The sequence below is a fragment of the Pleurodeles waltl genome, chromosome 6 (assembly GCF_031143425.1).
Source record: "Pleurodeles waltl isolate 20211129_DDA chromosome 6, aPleWal1.hap1.20221129, whole genome shotgun sequence".
In the NCBI taxonomy this organism is placed as follows: Eukaryota; Metazoa; Chordata; class Amphibia; order Caudata; family Salamandridae; genus Pleurodeles; species Pleurodeles waltl.
In genome coordinates, this window is record NC_090445.1 from 661,692,963 (window position 1) to 661,715,681 (window position 22,719).

A 22,719-nucleotide genomic window follows, 5' to 3' on the forward strand; every position below is an offset into this window, starting at 1 on the left:
GCCATCTGTTAATGAGTATTATGTATGTAACAACTGCAGAGGGGTGGGAAAGACACAGGAAGAGCATTGACAGATGCAGGGTTGCGGATTGCATACTCATTGGGATGGGAACTGTATTTGTCTTTGATGTACGTTCTGGAGAACACTCAATTAAATGTATTTAAAAAAAGACGAAATAATTCCGCATATGCTTACATGAAGATTTTAATAGATGAAATTAACTTAAACTGATCAGTTACATCGCATGGTGAACATAGACGTTGATTGGTGTAGTGAAAAAGAGAAGGAGAACATTTGCTAGAGTGGAAGAGACTGAATAAGAGGGGAATAGAAAGTGAGCTGGGTGAAAGAGAAAGATGGTCTGATTCAAAGTCTATTGATTTTCTGTTGGCTGCTACAATTGATTTGCCCTCCTCTGCCAAACCAATAGTGGAATGTCACCACATTTTTAGTTTTCAGCCTTAGCAACAAACATTTCTTCACCAAAGTGCCTGCATTTGCCATGGGAGAATCCACTTCATAGAGAGAACAACTGGCAGATAATTGACCAGTGACGGTTGCTGAAGGCAGAACGTCCACCACCAAATGCGGGCACTGATATAGACCCTCAAAGTATGGGTTCATTTCTCACTTGTCTCTTCTTCCTAACAAGCTTAGGTGGGGATCCTACAGGTTCATGGACACCTGGATAACTTCCCCTGGCTGCCTTTCTCCACCAAACTTGGTGGTGTACTACTGACCCTAGATTAGCCATTTAAGTTGACTAAAACCTTGGTGGAGTCAGAGGAGCCTCTGTTGGTGGATATTTTGCACCTATGAAACAAGATGTGGAAGGTAAAGAATGTGTGAAAGAAGAAACAGTGGAGAAGAGCAAGAAAGTCAAAGACAGATACAGGAACATGAGAGATTGAGCATGGGCATTGACACCTACAAGGGGACACCAGGTAATTTGTGTTACTACTAGCTTTCCTTTTGGTAGCCCTGACACAGCGTTTGCAACCTCTGGTCTGAACTGATTGTTAAGACAGTGACAGGAAAAGAAGGTAAAAGGGACTTTGATGAGCCCTATTTACTTTCTGTATTTCCACTGCTTGCCTTTCCACTACTCTATCAGCAGTAAATAGGAAGGTATTGTGGGAGTAAGTAAGGGAGAAGGGTACAATCCTGTGATATTATCAATGAACAAGTAGTTTGTGGTGTCACATTCTCCATCTCTGGCGTTTTGGTGAATCTAAGTATACGGTAAAGAAAAATAGTTGTAAAGAGGTGAGGGGCAAAAAGTGAGCTACTGTGTGAAAAACAGCATTTGATAGTAGAATAGAGGCAAATAAATAGGGAGAGGCCTAGGAACAGCAAAGAGTGACACAGTGGGTAAAGCACATAAAGAGAGTGACTGCACAATAGTAGAGGATGTTTAATTATTGAAATGATCCGGAGAAGGACAGTAAACCAGTCTGTGCCTGAAACAGATCTGCTGTGGTTGAGCTGGTGAGCGCTCCTCTGCTTTACAGTTTGCATCTGAGGATCATCTGGTCCTTGGTGAGGATCCAAAGCAGGCCCAGGTCGTATGACAGGTGACTAAACTTATGGGCTTTGTACTTCAGCTGGCTCCAAGATGTTCCAATCGGGTTGCTTGCGGTTATCCCATTCCTACAATACAGTTGGGAGGAAATTTAGTTCAGATTTTCAGCTGACACAAATTCTGATTTCAAAACATTGAAAGCTGCAAGGGAAAGTATTATTGTACTTATCTTTGAAGATTGTTACTGCCCACTTTACTACAGTAAAGTGAAGTGACCAATCAAATAGCATTTGTATGGTGCACAGTAAGGGCTTAAACATGTAAAGGCACCTGGGCTTCAGTGCCCCTAAAATGCAGCGTACGGAAGCTGCTGTCAGCTATGCATGGTCAGGCCGGGTATCGCACATTAAAACTCACTTGCCCCATACTGCCATGTGAGCCAAGGTGCTGACAGTTCGCCCTATGCCTGAATCACAAACTATTGTCTATGAATTCATAAAATATATTCTTGAATTTCCAGAATTACACCTGTGTGGTTTGTGCCTACTCTCTTTCTTTATGCCCAAAATAATTCACCCTCTCTTTCCATGTGTGCCAAGGACCCCACCATGTCAGTCCCTCCCATTTCCTTCCTGATGTCTAAGTTGGAGGATTCCTTGTAGATGCCATTGAAAGGTGCAATGTAAATGTCGTTTTGAACAGCCATCTTTGGAGTTGCCCGTTACAACACAACTCAAAGAGAAAATTGGAAGAACAAAGAACCAATGGAGAGAAATGGTTCACGGATAATAGAAAGGAAGCCATGGAACAGAAGTAAGATTGAATGTGGCTCAATAATCTGCTTGAACCTTGGGGCCAGCAGCAGTCCTATGTTCCATTTTCCAGTGGAGTACCAATATTAGTTTTAGTATCGAATTGTTCGATAGATTAATGGAATTATAAAAAGTAACTAGATATAGCCTCATAATCTTGGTGACAAAATACAGATCAATAGGTGCAATTAGAGATTGCTCCCTTTGATGAAGTAAGTCTGTGTTGTTTTACACAATAAGAGACTTGTGAAAAACAGGAACGTGGAAGTGAAGTTCCCGGAAGAGCGAGGGCTTCATGATTCCTTTTCCAGCTGCAGAGGCTCAGTTTATTTAATCAATCACACTCTAGATCTACTGCGTTTCCAGTAATTAACATACCAAAGTTTGATTGGGGACTCTCCAGTAACCTAGACAGACGTCCAGTGTGCGTGTTGATTTATTCAAATGTATCAAAGGCTACCCCTACTAATAATTTAAGGAGAGACCAGGTATTTTGCATTGTTCCAGATTTCCTCCTGCCGGAGCGCATTTCCCACTGCTTCGATGGGACGAGGTCGGGAAACTGCGACACATGTAATACCACTCTACAGCATTTGTTTTTCTTTCCCTCTGATTCCCTTTGATTTCTTTCACAGTGTGTGACTATAAGGGGCTTCATCCCCTCCCCCACACCAGGGGCCAGCTGCCCTTAAAGTTTAAGGTAAGAGAGAATAAAAGTCCTTTTTTCTTAACAGATGCAGTGGATATAATAAATAATATTCTTAGGCACTGCGTCCACAACATTGAATAATTGCATGGTTGTGATACCACTATTGACATGCGTTTTGGCACTTTGTTCGCAGTGGTTTGCTGTGGTTATGTGATAGATGTGTTCACGTATTTATAGCCTTTGTGCATGCCAAGTTTTAATTTTTCTTCCTCCTGTTTTTTTTACTTAGGACTACCAGATTTGAGTAGACACTCAGGTAGGCCCTGAGTGTATTATATATGAGCCTTTCACCATTCATTTAGGAGAGGCTTTCTCTTCACACTACACTTAGGAGGGATCCCAGGCCCTGAAGAATGCCCCAGACCAGTAAAGGCTAGATGTGTGGGCAGAAACATGTTGGCCGTTAGGATCAGAACGACATTAAGAGTCATTATATTCAATATTGTCCCTATTTTTTAATTTTTTTACCAGCAAAACCATTAGTAACAGGTGTGATCCATATTTGTGATCTGCTAGGTAATTTTATTCGTACAACTGGATCCCTGTATTTTCCAGAAAAACATTATTCCAGCACTCCCTCTGGGTTCATTTAACCACAAGGTTAAGTCCGCCCAAGTGGTATTGTCCTACCCGGGTGGGGATAGGTGACCAAATGATGAAGCATGACACTATAATGTGTGTGAGACCACCTATTCTGTAAGGTGGAGCCCTGAGATAGGTCCCCAATACACGGTTATCACAATCATGTGTTATTTGTCCTGGATCACGGAAAAGAGTGGTCCTCTCACAGGTTGCACAGGTCCTGTGGGTCTGTTCTTTGGCTCCCCCTCATACTTTTTGTGTACATGGTCCTTATTTTGTACCCGATGGCAGCTTTGAAGTGTCAGAAACGTCTGAGGTTTTTACCCTACAGAGCTGTCTGGAATTTCCTGCCTCTCTTCCCTGGTCCCCGTCTGTCTGCAGTAACAATGGGCTAGTTGGAAGTTCCTTGTGTGTGAGCTGGGGCAGTGTCTTTAAAGTGCAAGTGGGCTGTGGACTAGTCCACCCCTGCCCCAGTCATCTCTTGTATGGTCCATTCTGCCTACACCCAGTCCTATTGTGTGACTGTGTGGGAGGAATACACAAAGACTAACTACCAACTATACTTAATCATGGGACCTAGGAAACAGGCTGGAGGCACCAAGGGCCTGATTTATACTTTTTTAGCCCCACATTTGCATAATTTTTTGATGCAAAAGCTACGCAAACTTACAAAATATAATTGAATTTTGTAAGTTTGCGCCACTTTTGCGTCAGAAAATGACGCAAATGCAATGCTAAAAAAGTATAAATTAAGCCCAAAATGTTTAGGACAAGAAAATGCCAACTTTCTTAATGTGCCATTTTCAGAACTGTGACTTAAGATCTGACTTTATCATTAAAAAGGATTTTAAATTACCATTATCTAGACACCACGCATGACATTTGAAATTACGATTCCTTAAACACCACACATGAAATTCTACCTAAACTCATAAACATTGCATTTGGTGTAAGATTTATGTTACTGTACTTCTCTCCCAGGCAGGCACACTCTCCGGCCCTTTTTGGGACACTGACCAGGTTGGTTGTCAAAGCGAATGCTGAGTCTTTTGGTTCTAGCATGAAAATGACAACATTATGTGTATTGCAATGTAGCGTCTACATAGTGTTACATATCCCTGACAAGGCCACAAAGTGCTCAACGAGTTTACATTTTATTAATCTATTAATGAGTGATTACTATTATGACTATTATGACTATTACTTAAGAATGTAGATCCAGTATCTCCAACCAGTCAAACGCAAGCTACCAGTAGCTCCCAGATACTTTGAGCAGCTCACAGCCTTGAGTTCATTTTTAAATAAGCAAATGGTCATACATTTCTTTTAAAGTTAAGAGAAGGTTGTGTTTATTTTATATTATTATCATCAGGCTGTAGATAGCAGGCCCTGATAATGAGCAGTGCTCATTCAGATTTATGACCCAAGCTGGGACTGGGGCACAGAGGTGAACAACTGAGGCACTGAGGTATTTAATTCTTAAATAAAATTCCTTGTCAACTCAATATTAAAGTTGTGAACAAAATTATGTTTCTGAATGCTTTTAAAATGGAGAAAATGTAATAAAAAGTTACCTTAGTGATTAAGTTAAGTCTTCATTTTAGTTTTCTTCCATTTCAAAGTTTTACAAACAAGATGCCCCTTTGTCCCAGTGACCAGAAGACACTGTGCTATAAGTATAACTACAATCTTTTTTTTAAAATGAAAGAAATTTAAAGTGCAGAAAAATGTTCCATGCTATGAATATTTTTGGAGAACATTTATCTGCATTTTAAATGTCTCTCATTTAACAAAAAAAAGATTCCTTGTTTGTGTTATACATGCACCAGTGCAACATATAGGGAAATGTATGTTCTGGATGAAAGTACACATGGCACAGGCTCTGTCACCCATACAAATATTTACTATTAATATTCACACATGTTCAGACATCCCCCAAAGACCACACTCGCACTCACCCACATGTCGGGCCTGTCATAGTGCACAAGTCAAAGTATTTTGTTCAAATTAGAGTATCTGGTTCTTTGGACATTGGGCAATAAGTCAATCAAGCTGGGCATGGGGATGTATGGTAACAGTGCACGAGTTGTTTAGTCTTTAGTAGTTCCTAAGGGTTTTCACTGATCAGATGTAGCTCTCACTACAAAAAAAGGTTGGAGACCCCTGCTTTAGAGGAAGGGCTAGTCAGGGTAGCAGATTTGAAGCACAGTGGACCAATACAGAGGGGGATGGTCTCCCTGAGGAAGAGGATGGAAGAGATGAAAAGAAGGGTTGTGAAAGGCTGAGGATGCTGCATGTTCTGACTGGACTGTGTTTCATGTTAATGAGAGCAGACCAAACACTAGAGTCTGATGAGGCTTGAGAATACATGGGGTAGCAGACTTTCATGGGCCTGAAGAACAAAGAAAGAACAACATACTTTCATGGAACAGAGGAACTAACTGAGGCAGCAGACGTTCATGGGCCTGAAGAACAAAGAATGGGCAGCAGACTTTAATGGGATGGAGAACTGACAAAGGCAGAAGACTTCCATGGGACTAACGAACAAAGATGGGGAAGCAGACTAATGAGGCAAAGGGCCTAACAGAGGCAGCAGGCTTCCATGGGACTGAAGAACAAAGAGGGGGCAGCAGACTTTAATGGGATGTAGGGACTAACGGAGGCAGCAGATTTTGGGGGGTCAGGGACATGGGAATGAAAACGGTCATGGGAACGAAGAAAGCTGTGTAACAGACTTGTGACTGCAAACAACAGAATCAGCAGCAGAGTGGCATGCTAGCAGAGATGGACATCCGACTATCGAAGACTAAGAAAATCACAGGTGACCACACATGCTCATGGAACTTAAAAGAGCAGAGAGAGGGGAACTGACTGCCAATGCATTAAGGAATGCGTAGTGAACAACAGAATTTCAGGGGGACAAGGAATAGACAGGGCAGAGCAGACTTTCATAGTTTTGAAAAGAATGCAGAAAGGGCTTCAAGCACAGTGAGCATTTTATGGGACTCACAGGAACAAAGTGTACAGAAAGAAACATGCAAATACTAAGGTACAGACTGTCGGGGGACTGAGGAATAGGCAACAGTAAGATATTATCAGGTGCTTAAACAGACATTTCATTTCACCCTCATGTGTAGGATGCCACCTGCTTTGGGTTTCCTTTCTCATAGAAATGGTCACCCGTCTTCTTCAAATTGCCCCAAAAATATTCTCTTCCTTTGAGTTTAATGGAATCTTTTCACCCACCAAAAACATTGACTTTACAATACTTGGAGAAAATGCTGAGATGTTTGACTGATAATACACGGATGGGGCAGCAAGTTGTCATCAGACTGAGGAACAAATATGGGCTGAAGAATTTAAGGACTGAGAGCAACACAAATACTTCTATGTGCGCAATTACATTAAGTCATTCCTCCTTGCTGGTGGTGATTTCAGCTTTAAAGCGTTAAAAGGCTGGTTACCCAGCATTATATATTTCATATGCCAGCAGATCACGCAATCCAATTTTCAAACAAAACCACAATAAAAACTTACCATAGTTGGATTATATATTGTTCTGATAACATTTTTATAAAGGGGGTACATTTTCCAAGAAGCAGTGACCTCCCTTTGTCATAAAACATGTATGATTGATGTGCCAAGCAGTGCACTGCCTTTACCGTAAAACAGGTGTTTGCTGTCTGTGCCACTTTCGCCACAAAGCCAAATTAAGAACTCAGCTTTCCACCAGAGGTGGAATAGCTAGTAGAGAGATACAACAAGACCATTAAACACATTTGCACAGAAGAAATTATGGAAGGTTGGAAGAATCGTGGAGGTAAATGCTGAAAGTCTAGTGGTGGCATCTGGTTTCTGCCTTATGGTAGACCTGGCACTGCAGTTGCTTCCCCTGGCCTCTAGAGGGGGCCATGAATGCACCAGCAGGAACAAAAGTAAACAGGGTCCTAGGGTCCCTTTATTTCTGCAGTTACCACACTTTCTTTTTCCTCTAACACCTCAAATAGGAGGCTGTTGAGGGTAAAGGACTGGAGAAGGAGTCAACCCTGTGATGCCATCACGAGACAAAGGGTGTATGACGTCCGTTCCACTAACCATGGCGTTTTGGCAAATCGACATTTATGTGAAGTTCTGTTCTCTGCCTCTAGCTTTCATCAAGCGTCCACAGGTTTTTCTCTTTATTGGTATCTGGCAGACAAGTCAGAAATTGTGGAGACGCAGCCAAGAAGAAAAGGAAAAATAACGTCTAACTGAACTGCCGCTCTTGGATCCTGCTGACGTTTCACCACCAGTAGGTTATTTCCTGGCCTCACAACACCATGCAAATATATACCAAAGGAAAAACAGATTACAGTGCACCATGCAAATATACACCAAAAGGAAAAACAGATAGCAGTGCACCATGCAAATATACACCAAAAGGAAAAGCAGATAGCAGTGCACCATGCAAATATACACCAAAAGGAAAAACAGATAGCAGTGCACCATGCAAATATACACCGAACGGAAAAACAGATTGCAGTGCACCATGCAAATATACACTAAAAGGAAAAACAGATAGCGGTGCACCATGCAAATATACACCAAAAGGAAAAACAGATAGCAGTGCACCATGCAAATATATACCAAAGGAAAAACAGATTGCAGTGCACCATGCAAATATACACCAAAAGGAAAAACAGATAGCAGTGCACCATGCAAATATATACCAAAGGAAAAACCGATTACAGAGCACAAATGCAAATATATACCAAAAGGAAAAACAGGTTACAGTCCACCATGCAAATATACACCAAAGGAAAAACAGATAGCAGTGCACCATGCAGATATACACCAAAAGGAAAAACAGATAGCAGTGCACCATGCAAATATATACCAAAGGAAAAACAGATTACAGGGCACCATGCAAATATATACCAAAGGAAAAACAGATTACAGGGCACCATGCAAATATACACCAAAAGGAAAAACAGGTAACAGTCCACCATGCAAATATACACCAAAGGAAAAACAGATAGCAGTGCACCATGCAAATATATACCAAAAGGAAAAACAGATAGCAGTGCACCATGCAAATTTATACCAAAGGAAAAACAGATTACAGGGCACCATGCAAATATTCACCAAAAGGAAAAACAGATAGCAGTGAAGAAAAGGAGAGGCGCCTCCTTATTCAAAAATAAAAAGCTGGATGCAAAAGGACCCAACAATGTAAAATAATAATAATAATAATAATAGGAAATAAAAACACGCGGGTAGGTCCATCAGAATGGACAGCAGATTCAATTCTGTTTCCATTTCTCGTATGTGGTATGCAACCTTGGCTGTCGAGCCTGCCTCTGTGGTACCGCTCACAGAAATGTATTTTACAAATTGATACTTAATATGTGAGTCAGAGAGGAATGCTGTCTCAGTTAGATAAAGAGTGGAAGGCCAGGTACTGCCTTTTAGCAAGCAGTTTTTACATTGAGAGGCACATATTGATGGAACTGAACAGGAACTGCCAAGGATCCTATGGGCTCATTATATTTGTGCTTCTAACTTAATTTATTTATTGACCACACTTCTCTTGTTACAATCATTTGTGAGGGTTTAACAATTTGTAGAAAGGTGTGTGCGACTGGGACAGGATGCTGGTTACACTGCATCCCTGCAGAGCACCCGCAGGGACCCTGGTAAGTGGCATAGTGGGGTGTGGTAGCAATGCACGTCTCAGGAGATGTGATGTCATCTTTCTGTGACGTTGTTTGTACCGCTGCACTACTGTACTGCCCATTTACTCCAAAGAATCGAGAGCGTGTTGTATCCAGATCAGCACTGATAATTCAAGCTCTAATTCTGAAGTAAATGAACAGCATGTGCAAACCTTCTTGCAGTGTCTGCACAAGGACTGAACCCAGCGTTGCACTGCCTAGTCAACACTGAAGTAAGGCTCGGGTACGGATGCAGTGAGCCCCGCAGTACTGCACTGACATTTCAGCTTCTAGTTTCAAAGACACAGGTTCAAGAGAATAAACACTCGAAGTGAGAGCTTTTCGAGGCGAACAATCATCACAATAAGAGACCATAATAAATGTTTCATGTAATACCTCTGATATGCATCCCCCACACTGTTGACTCCAAACACAGAGCCGTCGCTGCCCACTTCAATCATGGCGAGCTTGCCTTCCACTTGCTGCCACCTGGAGCCGCTGCAGGAACTTGGCGTTACGGAAAATCGGTAAAAGATGTCATCAGCCGAGTTCACGCCCCAGCAGCTATTAGTGTTACAGCTGTAGTACTTCAGCTTCCCTGCAATATTGTTCCAGGGAAGGGCCGACCCATCCTTAGCTGACACTGTTGCCTGCTCAGGCAAGCAAAAAATGTCATCATTCATGTTAGCACCAGAGATAAACTGGGCTCCACCGGCATCAATCTGCTTTAGAAGCCCTGGAAATAAAATGAAGAACAAAAGATGTGAGGTCAACTGAAAATAATAGACAGAAAAACTCCCCCCCCCCACTAAACATTATGGGGCAGATTTAAGAGCCCCTAGCGCCCCCTTGTGAAACATTAGCAGCATTTTTTCTTACGCTAATGTGGACCAGCGAGGCCAAAATCACCACACCAAATTTACAAAGTAGTGCAATGCATGCATTGCTCTACTTTGTAACCCTTTGCGCTACATTATGCCTGTCCCAGGCATAATGTATGCAAAGGTGGTGTTACCCCATGAGGGGGGGCGAAAAAATGGCGCAAAGAAATCAAAGGGATTTCTTTGTGTCATCTTATTTCAGCACTTTTAAAGCCTGCTCAGAGCAGGCGTTAAAAGGATGAACACCATTGTTTACAATGGGCCTCAATGGGCTTTGCAGGATTAGCATCAACATTTTTTATGCTAATCATGCAAAGCTCAGAACTAGCATAAAAAATTCTGACGCTAGTTCCCTAACTACCGCCATGATGCGCCTTATCGTAGATACGGTGCACACATTGTGGCGTTAAGGGGGCGCTTAAGGACGCAAGAAAAGTGGACCGGAACTGGGTGCAGCACCTCTTTTGTTAAATCAGGCCCTGGCTGTATTCATTGGAATGGTTTTGAGATGAGTGATAGACAATGTTAGACTTGTCCACTGTTGCAGTGGCATACCTCTCCGCCAGAGAAAGAATGGACTGGCTGACTTACCTTCGCCCTCCATCCTTTGATGACATTTTCCTCTCTGAAGAAGTGTGCTTTGCTCCCTGTTGGCCCGTATGTGTGTAGATTTGCTACACAGAGCCCTTGTAACTGTTTCTGCACCCCCAACCCAAATGCTCGGCATTTCATAATGAGTGTTCTAGCCCATTTTGCATGCAGTGCATGCCCTCTGGCCTGGCCATGTACTCCACACTCCTGGAATGAGTTGGCATGGAGTTCAGCCATGCCCAGCATTATCTGTCATATGTAAGGTCATGTGCAGTAAGTTGGGTGGGAGAAGAGGAGAAGTAAATGGTTCCCTTCCTGGTGCATTTTCGTGTTTTAAGATTTAAGTCATAACCATACTGTCTCTTCAATTGCCGATCTTTTGTTAAGATAAATTTCTACTTTTTTAACCAATGCTATTTGTCTTCTAATTACATTACCATACATTCTACTTAACAAAGTTTTTTCAGTGAAATTTTGGGGATTAATATAAATAGATTCTATCATTTGGCTGTAAGATTTTGTCACTGGGTGCACTGAGTGGTCCTTTGGTGGTGTTCAGTTTCACTCTGGACCTACAATATTTTTAATTAGTGGCTCTTTTATTGGATCTGCAAATATGGAATGGTCGAGACAGTCATGGTTCTCTGGATTCGACAGTGCCACCTATGGACCTTTGGAACCCACTCTATTTTTTTTTTATGTAGGCTCTTCATTTTCTTGAAGTGTCTTTGCCCCGATGCACTCTTTCTGGAGTCTCTTCCTTTCAACATTTTTTCTAGTGATTCAATCAGATCTGCTGATATCATGATAAAAAAAATGCAATTTTTAAAGGCAGCATCTGACTCTCTGGCATCTCCATGTAATTTCTGGAGCTAAATAATGTTCTCTGTGAACCCTTTAATTCTATTCAAATTTTGTAACTTCGACACAAGATCCATGACTGTCCGCCGATCTTTTTCTAGCACATGTGCAGCAGAAGAAAAGCTCCCTTGTCCAATCAGATTTGTTTTGTTTTGTTTTTTAGATTTTTCTCTCTGCATCGGGGTCCGGAAATAATTTGGAAATTAGCTATCAATATATAGGTAAAAGTACCCTGTCAAACCAAACCCAGTAACGTTCTGTAAAACGAATATTTCTAAAACTACAGGAATGATTTACATAAAAACACAGAAAGGGCATATGCCCTGTAACGTCTTAACTCCATGCCAAAGTTGGTTTCATTCTATTCAGTAGTTTTGCCTGTAGCAAAATCATGTCTTACTTAAATTGAAAACTATTATTACTTTTCTGACCCACGACCCTTTAGTTTAGCCCCTTGGGAGACCTGCACAATACTTGATATAATACTAAGCTGAAAGAACGTATTTTCTGCAAAGTTGATGCAGATCTGTCAAACGCCCAAGGTTGCTAACCAAAATGTTTTGAATTCTCGCTAATTTTGTCCCACTCTCACAGATTTGCACACACTGGGCTGGCCACAAAGCCTAGCCATATGCCAAGCCCTATGGTCACTTCCACTGCTCGGCCCACATGCAGCTGTGGTTGGCTGCTCTGTGGGTTGGCTAGGCCATGACACAGCTCCTGTCGCTCACCGCTGAAGGGCAGTGACTGAGTGTACAGGTGATGGGTGTGCTCCAGCCCTGACACACTTTGATAAGTGATGTCAACAGTGATTGCCGCAGATGATGACATTTAGGATGTCATCTTTGACAGGAGTGAAGACGTTATGATTTGCACAGTAAGACACAAGGGGCCAATTTCAGTAGTTTTTATGTTGTTTTTTTACCATAATGTTTTCAACTGTGGTTTTGAGTGGGAATTAGTGTTTTTGTAAACCTTTGTTAGTATACATACATACACATCGATTCAGACACACATATATAATTTCTGATGGATACTTCTACCTGCAGATTCTTCCCCTGTAGAATTGTCCTGGGTACCAGATGGTTTCTGGAAACTTCAGAGCTACCATGTTACCGACAGGTGATGATGGCTTTATGTTAACACCAGAAATGAGAGCAGACGACCTCACCAAATCCTTGTAGTGCTCACCCCAGCCTAAAACATCAGTTCCCTTTATTCCGCGCCTTCAATGCAGATCAGGAGCCCATTCTTCAAAGCTGAAAGTTTTCTTTTTAAAGAAAACCAAATTGCAGTACAATGTTGGCACCCAAGCACTTGGGTTGTAAGCAGTGCAGGGACTGTGAGGGACAGATATCCCCACTCAAATTGTCTCTTGTGACTCACGACTCTGTGAATCAAAGAGTGTCAGGCCAAAGTTTTTTTAGCTAGCGTCAAAGACGGCAGGTGCATTCAGTCAGTCTGATCCTCGCTCCAGGTCCCCTATATAGTCTTCGATTGCATTGCCCAGAACATCTTTGACCAGTAGGGCATTGCTCAGGTGGACTTGTTTAGTTTCTTGGGAAATACTCAATGCCCAAAGTACTGTGCTCTCCAGTATCCATTGAGAGGAGTCTTGGAGGAGGTGTTGCAGTTGAAGTATAACTTTCAGCTGTATTACATATCCCCCCATGTCCCTGATTCCTTCTTCTGAAGATTCGCCAAGACCGGGTCCAAGTCATTCTCATTGCCCAGATTGGCCAAGGAGGGTGTTTATGCAGACCATCTGCACTTCTCCCATTTGTCTTCCATTCAAGCTGCCATTCAAACTGCAGGCCTCCACCTCCATGCCTGGAGATTGAGTGTGGACATCTGAACCCCTCTCAGCTGCCACCGGAGGTGATGGATGTCATATTTTCAGCGTGTCACCCCTCGACCAAGTCTGCTTATTCGGGAAGATGTAATAAGTGGTGCTTGGTGCGTGGACAACAACGTGGACCCTTACAGGCTAAACTGTCCCAGGTCTTGCAGTCTGCACTTTATCTTGCTTAGCTGGGTTGTGCAGCAGACACTGTCAAGAGGTATTCGGCTGTGGTGTCAGCGTTCCTCTGACTTCCAGATAACTCTTAGTTGTTCATGTCTCCAACTGTGATATGTTTTTTAAATGGTATGATAAATCTGCATCCTCCAACCCACATTGTTGTGCCTTAATGGAACCTTAATTTAGTAATTTCTCATGGGGACTCCATGTGAGCCCCTGCATAGTTTTCCCTTAAGGATGTTGACTCTGAAAACAGTGTGTTTAGTGGATATTATATTGGCCAGACATGTGAGGGCACTAGAAGACCTTAGTTTCCGTCGACCATTCACCTTCTTATATCTAGACAGGTTGGTGTTGCGAACCAGGCCTGCTTTCCTGATAAAAGTGGTGACTCATTTCCATCTGAATCAGTCCATCATCCACCCCTTGTATGCCCTGTTCCAGCTCACTAAAGAGGAGGAAGTTGGATCCTAGGAGGGCGGTAAGCTTCTACCCAGTCCACACCAAAGACACATGACTGAATGGTTAGTTCTTTATGGAATACTTTGTGGCAAGAAAGGCAAAGCAATGCAGAAAATGACCCTTTCCCAGTGGATCGTCCTCTACATTAGTACCTGCTATCCTTTAGCCATATAGAAACCTCCAGAAGGGATCAGCGACCATTCCACCAGGGCTGAACCCACCACTTAAACTCTTGCAAGAAGAGGGCCAATTGCAGAGATATGCAAGACAGCTATGTGGACATCTACACACCTTCTCCAAATACTAATGCCTAGATTAGGAAGTGCACACGGATTGTCACTTTACTAAACCTGTTTTACAGGATTGCCTTGTATAACCATTCATCATCTCTCATCCTAAAGTAAGTTATGGCTTTTTAATCTATTCTACAGGTAAGAAATCTGCATGTAGAAGTATCCATCAGAAGAAAAAGTTACTTACCATTGGTAATGATATTTCTGGTGGATACTCCAGCGCCCTGTAAATTCCTCACTTGTAGAGCTATCCCAGTTGCCAGACTGGATCCAGAACATTCAAAGCTCTCCAGCACAGTATGCTTCTGTGCAACCTCCATGCTCCACTTTCTTGTACATGTGCTTCTGCTTTTTATATATATAATGCCCAAATTATGCCCGATGGCACTTGAGCACTTTATGTGAGCACCAGTTGCATTACACAAGATCACACTCATTTATAAGAGACAGATAGATTAAGTGATGTGCCCAGGATCACAGAATGTTGAACCAAAGTTTGGTCTTGAACCTAGCTGTTTTCTTAGTTCTAAGTTGGCAGTCCTGGCCCTAACACCACATCATTTATAGTGGCCTGAAGAACAAGTAGGTTATTTAAAGGTGCAAAGATATCCATGCAAAGCTTATTGGAGCAGTAAGCATTGTGTAGAAAAGGATGGTGCCTGGCTGACTAATCACTACACAAGGAAGGAATCAGTCATTTACATGAGATGCTACAAAATGTCGATCAGTGCTCTGGAGTGTTTATCTTTGCTGATGGAATGGCGCCATGAGCTTACACCAGAGCTACCAGCAGAAACAAAACTGATTCAAACCAAATAGCTGTGAACATTGAGAAGATTAAGTGCTTCATTTTATAAAGAAACTGAAAAACCACGAGGCACCAGAAAGAGATGGAATAATTAACTAGGCAATCTAGATGCTGTCTGATAGACAGTGGATCATCTTGCTCAGATCTTTAACACATGTATCCATCATCCGTGCTTCCCTAAAGCTTCAAAAGAAGCACGAGTTATCATATTTCCAAAGCCTGGGAAATCATTAAAAGACCCTGCAAACTACTGTGCAATAAGTCTAATATATGGCCTATCAAAGCTCTTCAACAGGTTTATTCTTGCCGGTCTCTGCAACTTTGCATCTACAAAAAACCTTCTCTAAAAGAGAAGAGCATTCAAGAAATCATCATCGTCTCAGAGGGCTGGACATTATAAGTCATGGATTTAACGTCAAGAGATCAACTGCAGTCGTGTTTTTGGATGTAGCCAAAGCATTTGACAGAGTATGGCACTCAGGACCGATGTACAACTTCATTAAGCTCACGTTTCCAAGCTACCTGGTAGACCTGCTGACTAGCTACCTGGCAGAACACACCTTTCATGTGATGATATGAGAGGAGTGTTAAACAGTATGTCCTATTCTTCCTGGAGTTCCTCAGGGACGATCATTTCTTGGCCCATTTATCTTCAATCTATTTACATATGACATTTCCACAGACTTAAAGAAGACAGACTTTCTATTTACACTGTTGATGTTGCAGTCATCTTCTAGTCTTTCAGTGAAAAGGGAGTGGCTAAGAACCGAGAAACATACCTCATCAGAATCTCTGGAAGGTATAGCGAATGGCAGATGTTGTAATGAGCTTGTATTCAATTAGCTAATATAGTTTGTGTGTTGTTTATGTTTAACTGAGAAACTGTCTCCACGGTTCCTTATTAGAAAGCATGATATTTAGATTAATTTCTCTTTTGATTGCTTGGGTAAAAGCAGATGCTGTGCTGCACTGATAAAGAGCTGTCAACTTTATCCTGGATTTTATTACCTTGCAAAAATTGGCAAAGATTCGTAGAGGTGTGTCTGTCATCACAGAGACACAAGAACAATAACAATACCATTCCTTTATATGGACTCATCTTCGATTTCAACATATGACTATGGTTGCATGTGTATACCTCCATGGAACCTTTTGGGGATAACAGTAGATCAAATGCCACCTTAAGCTGTTTTGGAATCACTTGAGAGCAAAGAGTTACCGGCTCAAGCACACTGTTTAATTGGCAAGAAGAACATTTACAAGCGTGTCACCTGCAGCATGATTGTGAGCACAGAGACCGGCTCGAGCATACCACTTCCTATGTGGCGTCAGCAGATGTGCATTTTCATGGGATGACTGTTCAAGAGCACGGAAGGACTGGTTTGAGTGTATCGTGCACTCTGATTGGTGGAAACTATGACCTACTCTATTGGATGTCGGACGGCAGAGGAATAAACTACAGTTCTATTGCAAAAATGATGGTCCTTGGACAAGATTTCCAGCATCTTGTTTTTTTTTTTAAAACAGATTGGCTGTACTGGGGAATAAGTCTATTGGACATCATTTTACAATTGTTTTTGGGCTGTAGCTGTTCCAGCTCATTTTCTTTAGCTTATATGTATCTGGGTGCCTGGATTCTGACGGTATTTTCTTCCTCTATTTCTTTGTGTAGTGAAATATACTACATCATGCAGTTTAAGCCTCCTATGACATTTTTACAGAATGAGGGAGACACTGCCATTCAATGGTCAAGATGGGAGGAAGAATTTGGATCACAAACTAAGATTGTATGTGGATTTGAGAGCACTGAATGCTAATATTGTAGTAGATTGCCACCCCTTACCTAATATCATTGAAGTGGCTTGTATGCTTGAAGGTGCTAAAACATTTTCCACATTAGATTTCAGATCTGGCTATCACCAGATTGAACTTACGGAAGAATTGAAAAGTTTAACTGCATTCCTTACATCGCATGTTACATCAATGTTTGATTGATTAATCAATCAATTAGCCAAGCAAAAATGTTCAGAGAGCATGGCAAATCACTCATGAGGGTCTTGAGAGGCTGGAGCTGTATGCTGCTGCATGGAGGAAAGATAATTCAAACATCCAGGTCTTTAGTTCTCTTCTGAATTGCTCGAGTGATGGTGCGGTCCTGAAGTCCAGGGGGAGGTTGTTCTAAGCCTTGGCTGCCAGGTGCGAAAAGGAGCGTCCTCTTCTGTTGGCTCCATGGATCCGTGGGGTGTCTGCAAGGGAGAGGAAACCTGATCAGATGTGTCTGGTCGCTGGTGGAAGGGCAGGCGCTGTGGAAGTTAGGTCTTGTGGTGGAGGGATCTTCAGACAGTGAGAGGATGAACTATGTTTCATCAGTGTGAAAGATGATGTTGAGTTGATGTGATCTGACGGTGACAGCCACGAGGGGTCATGTAGGTGTTGGAAGGGTCAGGCTGAGGGATTGTCCTTGGGGGACTCCACAGATGATCTTCTTGGGCTCTGAGGTGAACGGTGGTAGACTAATCCTTTGGGTTCTGCTGGTGAGGTACAAGGCGACCCATTGAGAGTAATTCCTTGAATCCCAATGTGGTGGAGTCTGTTGATTAGGATGTGGTGGGAGACGGTGTCAAACGCGGCAGACAGGTCCAGAAGGATGAGGGCAGCTGTTTCCTCATGGTCAGGCAGGGCTCAGATGTCATCTGTGGCTGCATTCAGGGCTATCTCAGTGCTATAGGTAACTCAAAATCCAGATTGGGAGGGGTCCAGGAGGCTTTGGTCTTCTAGGTGTTGGGTGAGTTGCTAGTTGATCACTTTCTTGAGGACTTTTGTCGGGCAGGGGAGAAGAGAGATGGGCCAGTAGTTCTTCAGTTTGGCTGTGTCTGTGATTTTTTTTTTCAGGAGGGGCCTCACTTCAGTGTGTTTCCAGCCCTCCAGGAAGGAGGTAGCGGTAATGGAGGTCTGTGTTCCAAAGGGCTACATTTTATGTTTTCAAGGATGTTGACAACTTTGTGAAGTTTTTCCAAGATTATATTTTGATGTTTCCAAAGTATGAACAAGAATATATAGAACATATTAATGGAGTATGTGGAGGGCTTGAAAAACATGGTCTGACTCTAAAGAGATCCAATGCAAATTGTTCCGCAATTCCATGGATTATTTAGGACATTCTTTGCCTGGTAACCAAGTTGTGCCCAAGAAATCTATTGTAGATACTATCGTCAGTGCTCCTGCACAGGAAAATAGCAAGTAAGTCCTCTCATTCACAAGGTTGTGTGAGTATTATAGCAAATTCATTAGGAATTTTGCCACCAAAACAAAACATTCAAGGGAATTGACAAGGAAAAATGTGGAATTTGTTGGTTTGAAAAACAGCAACATGCATTTCAGTAAGTTAAGAAAATTATTGTGAAAGCACCTCAGTTGAAGCCTTTCATTTAAACAAAGAATGTATAATTACTGTGGAAACTACCATATTTGTAGTTGATTGTGTGTTATCACAGAGACGTGGTAAAGAAGAGTGAAATGTAGCTTTAGCATCCAGGACCTGAAAGGAGGTATGCATGATTGGAAAAGAGTTGTGGGCTTGCATGTGGGCTCTTGAACATTTCAGAAACTATGTGTGGGGAAGTCGATTCACATCAAGGACAGATCACATACCACTGGTGAACATAGTGGGGGTGTGGAACGCCACAGCACGCATTGCCAGATTAACTACAAGGCTACAAGTGTATTGTTTTAAAGCTGAATTTGTTTCTGGAAAGTGCAGCGTAATGACTGATTGCCTATCAAGACTACCCTGCCGGTTGGAGGATATGAATGTATGTGTGAGTAAAACAGATATGATTGCTACCATAAAAGATGTAGTTGCAGGGAAATTGTGATGCCATTACAGAGAAGAAGTGGGCAGGGAGTGAAACAAGGGATATGTAATGGCAACAGGTAAGGAATTGTGTAATGGAAAGTATCTCCAGAGTTGTTACCATTTTGGAAGGTTTCACGAGAAATGAACGTGGAAGGTGGATAATTAGTCAAAGAAGTCAAGAAGCGTGTTCCTCCATTTGATATGCAAAAAGTGATTTTCTTTCTGGCTTGTGGGGAGAATACAGTAGTGCCATATCTACTATGAAGAGGCTTATCAGACTATGATGGCAGACAGGGAAGTAAGAGTGTGATCAATGTGTTAATGGTGAGAAAATCTTGAAGGTTACCCTTTCACCTTTGAAACCTGTTGCATAGCCAACATTCCTGTGGAGAAAAATATCCTTTGACATTTCTGATCCATTTTCTTCTTTACCTCAAGAAGCTAGGTTTGCGTTAGTGATGATAGATCATCACTCCAAGTGGCCAGAAGTAAAATTTGTTAAATCACCACTCAAGTAGTAATTGAGTTTAAGGAGGCTTTAGTTAGAGAAGGATGTCCTAATGTTTTAATTATGGATAGTGAAACTAAAGTTGAGAGAAGTGGAGAGTTTTCTCAAACAGTGTGCAAAATAGTATGTCACTACCACATTATATGAACCTTTCAGAAATGGATTAGTAGAGAAAATTTATGTGGTTGAGGCACATAAGAGTGATTGTCAATGGAGGAATGTGTTAAGGGAAAATTGTGAATGTCCCATATTACACCTCATCATCTTGCAGACGTTAGTCTATTCTAGTTACTTAAAGGAAGAGATCCTATTTCCAAGTTGTTCCCATGGCGGTTCTGGAAAAGACGTGGTAATAGCAGATGAGAGTACAATGGGATAGTATGAGCAGGAGTGTGGAAGAGAAACAGAGGGAGACTAAAGAGTGGTATGGTGTCAAATGGAATGTTAAATAACCCATGTCTGTTGTGGAAGATTGGGTGAGGATTCACAAAGCTGGTATACTCCACAAAATGAGCCCAAGTATGGCAAGACGATGAAGATCATTAAGGTGTTTACTAATAGCGTTGTTACACAAGATTCTAAAGTGTGGAATGTTAGAAGGGTTACTAAATGCAAAAATATGTCAAATTTTGATCAGATGGATTGTGTGCAGAGAGGTGATGAAAATGACAGATTTTTTCAAAAGGTTGACAAAATTGTATCAAAGGGGGGAGTTGTGAATGCTTCTGGTGATGAGGACAGTAGAGTGGACACTGGAGTTGAAGGACACAACAGCGTGTTGGTGGAAATGAAGTTTTGGGACAGCAAAATGAGGGTGAAGTGGCAAGTAAGCAGGGTAATGGCTGTAGTGAGCATGTGTGTGCTTCAGTGGCCTAGAGGCAAAGAACAGGAGTAGGAACATTCTCCCAACAAATATGGAGATTTCATCGATATCTGTTATGATATTACTTGTCAAAGTTATTTTCTGTCCTTCTGTATTTTAAGGGGGAAAGTGTGATGTAATGAGCTTACATTCAATTAGCTATTGTTGTTTATGTTCAACTGAGGAACTGTCGCCATGGTTCCCTATTAGAATGTCGAATGTTTATTCATTTCTCTTTTAGCTGCCTTGCTGAAAGCAAATGCTGTGCTGCACTGATAAAAGAGCTGTCAACTTTATCCTCGATTGTATTACTTTGCAACAGCAGATAAACCTCAACACCAGTAAAAACACATAAAACACATCAATATTATTCATGTGGAATTTTTCTGGAACGTACCCCATTTTTACTTTTTTTTGTGCTTTCTGACTTCTAGCAGTTTGTGACAGAAATGGATGTGAAACCAATGCTGGATACCAGGCACCTAAAGATTTCTGAAAAGTAGGCAAACAAAGGGAATTCGCTTTACGATCGGGCTGCAGAAAAGCTCAGAAAGACATCAAAGAAAAGGAAAGGCCTTTCCTTTCCTTTGATGCCTCTCTGCCGTCCCCACCCCCAATTGGAAGAGAAATGCTTAGCATTTCTCACGATGGGGGCAGCCTCTGATGAGATCAGCACGCAATTGCGCACTGACATCATCAGGTGTCACTAGGGGTGGTGGGGAGGCCGGGGTGGAAGGGGAAGAGATTCCCCTTCCATCCCTGCCATGGGGGGATAGGTGGAAGGCTCATGGGGGGAGCGCTACCCATGGGCCTGGTGCAGGATGTAATGGTTATGTCCTTGGCTTCCAAGCGAAGGTGTTAAAAGTAATAGGCATGTAAAGGTGGATTGGTATTATACAGTGTTAAAGCCTGAAAACAGATATTTTCTTACATTCAATCTCACAATTTACTAGAGTAGGCACAGATTTTGATATTGTTTACACCCTTTTACAAATCCTTGGGGTAGACTTGCAGTGTGAGAGTATTTGTTAGACACTTGTGTGAGCGTTTGTGTATTGTTTTGGCAAATGTAATTGTGTGCATTTGAAATTTTATGACTGCATGCTTGATTGTATTCTTGTGGAAAAACATGTGCTCAATGAACAGACCTAAGATGGTTATAGTGACAAGCTAATGACAAAGGCACTAAGCTTGATGGGTTCAAAGGGAAACTTAGGCCCATATTTATACTGTTTTAGTGCTGCATTTGTGGCAGTTTTTGATGCCAAAGCAGAGCAAACTTACAAAATACAATTATATTTTGTAAGTTCACTCCACTTTTGCGTCACAAAATGACTCAAATGCAGCACTAACAAAGTATAAATATTGGCCTTAATGTCAGTTGACATAGGTCTGATCTGTGTATTACCAAAAGGTACAACATAGGCAGTAGGTCTAATTTGTGAAAAAAACATGCTAAATGTATTTAAGGGTGGATTGGTATTACACTGTATTTGATTTACTTGTAAGCCCCTTGTAAAGTGGTATACCACATACTCAGGGCCTGTATGTTAAATGCTATTAGTGGTCCTGCAGCACTGATGGTAACACCCACAGGAGTAGCCTTTCAAACCTGTCTCAGGCCTGCTACTGCAGTACATGTGTGTGCAGTTTACTGACACTTTAACTTGGCATTTAAAACTACTTGCCAAGCCTTAGACTCCCCTTTTCATACACATGTCACCCCTACGGTAGGCCTTAAGTAGTCCTTAGGGCAGGGTGCTATGTAAGTAAAAGGCAGGCCATGTACTTTTATGTTTTACATGTCCTGGTTATGACAACCTCCTAAAGTCATTTTTCATTACTATGAGGCCTGCTCCTCTCATAGGTTAGCATTGGGAATTCTCTTATTCCCTTTAAGTGGTAATTCCTGATCAGAAACAGTAGCTTTGTCATGTTTGGTATGTTTAGAATAGTAGTGACAAATCCTACTTACTGGTGTAATTGGATTTTACATTACTTTTTTAGAAATGCAAACTGGGGTGGTGTGGTGAGCAAATAAACAATGGATTAAACCCAGATCTTTGTGACTGGGGGTGAATGTTTGATTTGCTCTGCATTCCGTCCATCATCTGTTCTTTTTGCATTTGTTGCCCCAAGTGCGAATGCCCAGACGTGGGTCCCGTGCTCACTGCACCACTGGATTCAAGCTAGCCTAGCTGATGAAGGGTGATACCCTGAAACTGGTCCTAGGATGCTTGTTTCTGGTCCAGGGAGGAC

General features: G+C 41.9%; 1 protein-coding gene across 1 annotated transcript in view; it reads right to left on the reverse strand.

Annotated features, from left to right (window-relative positions):
* Nucleotides 1-256: 256 nt before the first annotated feature.
* Nucleotides 257-22,719, reverse strand: part of LOC138301654 (fish-egg lectin-like) — a 49,699-nt gene continuing 27,236 nt past the window's right edge. Inside the window, exons 4-5 of the mRNA XM_069242167.1 lie at nt 9,715-10,126; nt 257-1,650 (exon numbers count right to left, since the gene is read on the reverse strand). Coding sequence (XP_069098268.1) covers nt 1,506-1,650; nt 9,715-10,126 — 557 coding nt within the window. The 3' untranslated portion in view covers nt 257-1,505. The remainder of the gene's footprint in view (nt 1,651-9,714; nt 10,127-22,719) is intronic.